This window comes from Nestor notabilis, unplaced genomic scaffold (assembly GCF_000696875.1).
Source record: "Nestor notabilis isolate BGI_N333 unplaced genomic scaffold, ASM69687v1 scaffold1399, whole genome shotgun sequence".
NCBI classification, from domain to species: domain Eukaryota; kingdom Metazoa; phylum Chordata; class Aves; order Psittaciformes; family Psittacidae; genus Nestor; species Nestor notabilis.
This window is the reverse complement of record NW_009943911.1, coordinates 70077-73408: the sequence shown is the minus strand read 5'-3', so window position 1 is coordinate 73408 and position 3332 is coordinate 70077. Positions and strand designations below refer to the sequence as shown.

The window sequence follows — 3332 nt, the reverse complement described above, 5'->3', positions numbered from 1 at the left end:
GGGGCTCCATCTGCCCGGGTTTTGGGGGTCGGGGAGGGGGTGCAGCGGGCGAGTCGCTGGCAGCCACGGCCAGAGCATTGTGGTTCTTGTCCAGTGTAAATGTCCTGGGGATCTGGTAGACGGAATGCGGGGTGGTAGGGATGTCATAGGAGTCCGTGGAGAGCTCCCCAAACTCCTTGCACAGGGTGTTGTTGGGAGTCTTGAAGGTATAGACCTCTTCATTATCCGTTTCGGAGCTGGTGAGGCTCGACTTGGGGTGCGTGTAGGAACCGAAGGAGCGCGGGAGGTCGTACGCACTGTCCCTGAACTCCGAGTTGTGCCGGCTGGGTTTAGGCAGGCTGTAAAAGCCATGGAGCTGCCCACCAATCCCGTTGACGCAGTGCCCGTTGGCCTGTGAGAGCTTCTGGACCGCCGTGTCGCTCCGCATGAAGAAGGCAGACCTCGTGGCTTGGGAGAAGCTGGCACTCCTGCAGAGGAAGGGGACAAAGGGGCTGAGATGGGGGAGAGGCTGTGCTGGGGTGCACCGAGCTCTGCTCCACCTATTTAGAATCGTAGAATGGTTTGGGTCGGAAAAGACCTTAAGATCATCCAGTTCCAAGCCCCTGCCCTGGGCAGGGACACCTTCCACTAGAGCAGGTTGCTCCAAGCCCCTGTGTGCAACCTGGCCTTGAACACTGCCAGGGATGGAGCATTCACAGCTTCCTTGGGCAGACTGTTCCAGAGCTTCACCACTCTGACAGTAAAGAATTTCTTCCTTATATCCAACCTAAGTCTCCCCTGTTTAACTTTAAACCCATTCCCCCTTGTCCTATCACTACAGTCCCTGATGAAGAGTCTGGGAATGCTTGAATTGGCCATTTAGGACTTTTCCCTCTCCCATCCTCCACCCCTGCCCCCACGAAGCATTTCCCCATCCTGCAAGACTTGGGGAAACATGAGAATCACTACAGAAGTGCTGGGACATGAGGGGAAGATGCAGCAGAGTGGAGCAGGGGTGATGATACCTTCCCCTGAGCCGGCTGAAGCAGCGTGGAAGGAGAAAATAAGGAAAAGCTCAAAGAAAGGGTCACTCCATCATGAAGAGCTGATGCATATGCACCAGGAGGGGGTGAGAGGTAGGCTTGGGCTGGGTCTTTTTGCTTGCAGAGTTATAACTGTCGATGTGGTTCTGAGCAACCTGGTCTAGTTGAAGATGTCCCTGCTCATTGCAGGGGGGTTGAATGAAATGAACTTTGAAGGTCCCTTCCAGCCCAAACTATTCCATGATCCTAACTATGCCTGGGTCAGTCTTTTGGGGACCATCCGCAGCCAGGAGGGGCTCAGCCAGCCCCATTGAAACATCTCCCCACAGAAGAGTTCTGCCCTGTATCAACCACCATGGGGGGTGTTTCCAGCTGCAGCAAATCGCCAGGGCAGTGCCACCCCTGTGGGAAAAGCTGGGAGGTGCTGGGTTACACCGCTCCGGTGGGGTTGATGCTCTGCAGGGACAACAGGGACTCTGTTTCATGGAACCAGCACGAGATGGCGCTCAGAAATAGGGCTTATTTGGGGAAAAAACAAGTGATGCTGTGACATGACAAACAACCCCCTGCTGCCTTTGGAGCTCAGTCTGCCCAGGAGACGCCTGGGCTCTAGCAGGGTCCTTTTGGCTGAGGACTTCAAACATCTCATGGGTTAATTACTCAGCATTGCCCACCAATTAGCTACTATTACCCTCATTTTATGGATGAGTAAAGTAAGAGCTCGGGAGCTGAAAGCAGAGGGATTCCCAGCGGTCCTGCAGCCTGGCCCCGTGCGCTGGGCATTGATCAGGGTGATTAGTTCTGGTCCAGTTGCAGAAGCTGCCGCCAGCCAGTTTGTCTCTGCCCATCAGCGCTTGCTCCCTCATCCTCCAGGTCCCAGCCTGGGGTCTCAATGGGTGGCTTGTAGCTACCCCACACAGCTGGAGTGTCAGAGGGCCTGTTTTTAAACACTGCTCCATTAACTCCATCTGAAGTTACTTTTGCTGAGCCTTTTTCTGGAAAGGCAGCTGCAGCAGGAAAGCCCATCGGAGGCTGCAGCCTGGGCTCTGCTCTCACCCCACGCCAGCTGGGATTCGACTGCCTCTCCTTCCCTCCCTCCTTCCCTCATTCCCCATCTCCTCATTGCTGCTGTCAGCCAAAACTCTCCACGTCAGGAAGATCTCCTTGCTATTTAAGGCAACTGTCTGGGTCTGGAGGAGGAGAGCTGTTGCTCACTGAGAAACCACACCGTGCACCACGGGATGCCATGGAGCACAGTGTGCTCTGCAAGGGATGAATGGCAGAGCGGTGCAATCCCTCTGGTTGTGGTTTTCTTGGTTAAAGGTGGGAATTAGTTCCCTGTCTGCAGGATCACAGCGGCTGAGGTTGGAAGGGACCCCTGTAGGTCAGCTGGTCTAACCCAGATACTCAAGGGAGGCCACCTAGAGCTCATTGCCCAGGACTGTGTCCATATAGCTTTTGAGTATCTACAAGGATGGAGACTCCACAACCTCTCTGCCAGTGCTTGGCCACCCTCACAGTTAAAAAGTGTTTCCTGATGTTCAGAGGGACCCTCCTGCATTTCAGTTTGTGGCCCTGGTCCTGGCACTGGGCGTCACTGACAGGAGTCTGGCTCTGTCTGCCTTGCACCCTCCCTGCAGGCATTCAGATACCTTGATGAGATCCCTCTGAGCCTTTTCTTCTCCAGGCTGAACAGTCCCAGCTCTCTAAGCCTTTCTTCCAGTCCCTTCAACATCTTCATGGCCCTATGTAGGACTCTCTCCGGTGTGTCCTCATCTCTTGTACAGGGGAGCACAGCACTAGACACTGTACGCCAGATGTGGCCTCACCACTGCTGAGTAGAGGGGAAAGATCACCTGCCTCAACCTGCTGGCAATACTTGGACTAATGCAGCTGGAAGGTCCCGTTGCTGACTCAGCCTGGTGTCCACCAAGACCATCAGGTCCTTTTCTGACAAGCTGCTTTTCAGCTGGGTGACCCCCAGTGTATATTGGAGATTGGGGTTGTTCTTGCCTAGGTGCACTGCTTTACACTTCTCCTTGTTGAACTTCATGGGGTTCTTGCTGGCCCCTTTCTCCAGCCTGTTGAGGTCCCTCTAGTGTATCAGCATGAACCTCTGGTATATCAGCTTCCCCTCCCAGCCTGGGTCATCTGCAAACTGGCTGAGAGTACACTCTGCCCCAGATCATTAATGAAGATTATCATCTTCATTAGTGAGGGCACGGAGATGCTGCAAGGGCTGGAGCAGCTCTGCTCTGGAGCCAGGCTGAGAGAGCTGGGCTGGGGCAGCTGGAGAAGAGAAGGCTCCTC

General features: G+C 54.6%; 1 protein-coding gene across 1 annotated transcript in view; it reads right to left on the bottom strand.

Moving 5' to 3' along the window:
- The window catches only part of LOC104411672 (GRB2-associated-binding protein 2-like), a gene marked incomplete at its 3' end in the record, with an annotated part of 32980 nt that overhangs the window by 5624 nt on the left and 24024 nt on the right, over nucleotides 1–3332 (bottom strand). The window contains 2 exon segments of the mRNA XM_010022156.1: nucleotide 1; nucleotides 3–467. The exon segment at nucleotide 1 is cut by the window's left edge and continues 112 nt beyond it. Coding sequence (XP_010020458.1) covers nucleotide 1; nucleotides 3–467 — 466 coding nt within the window.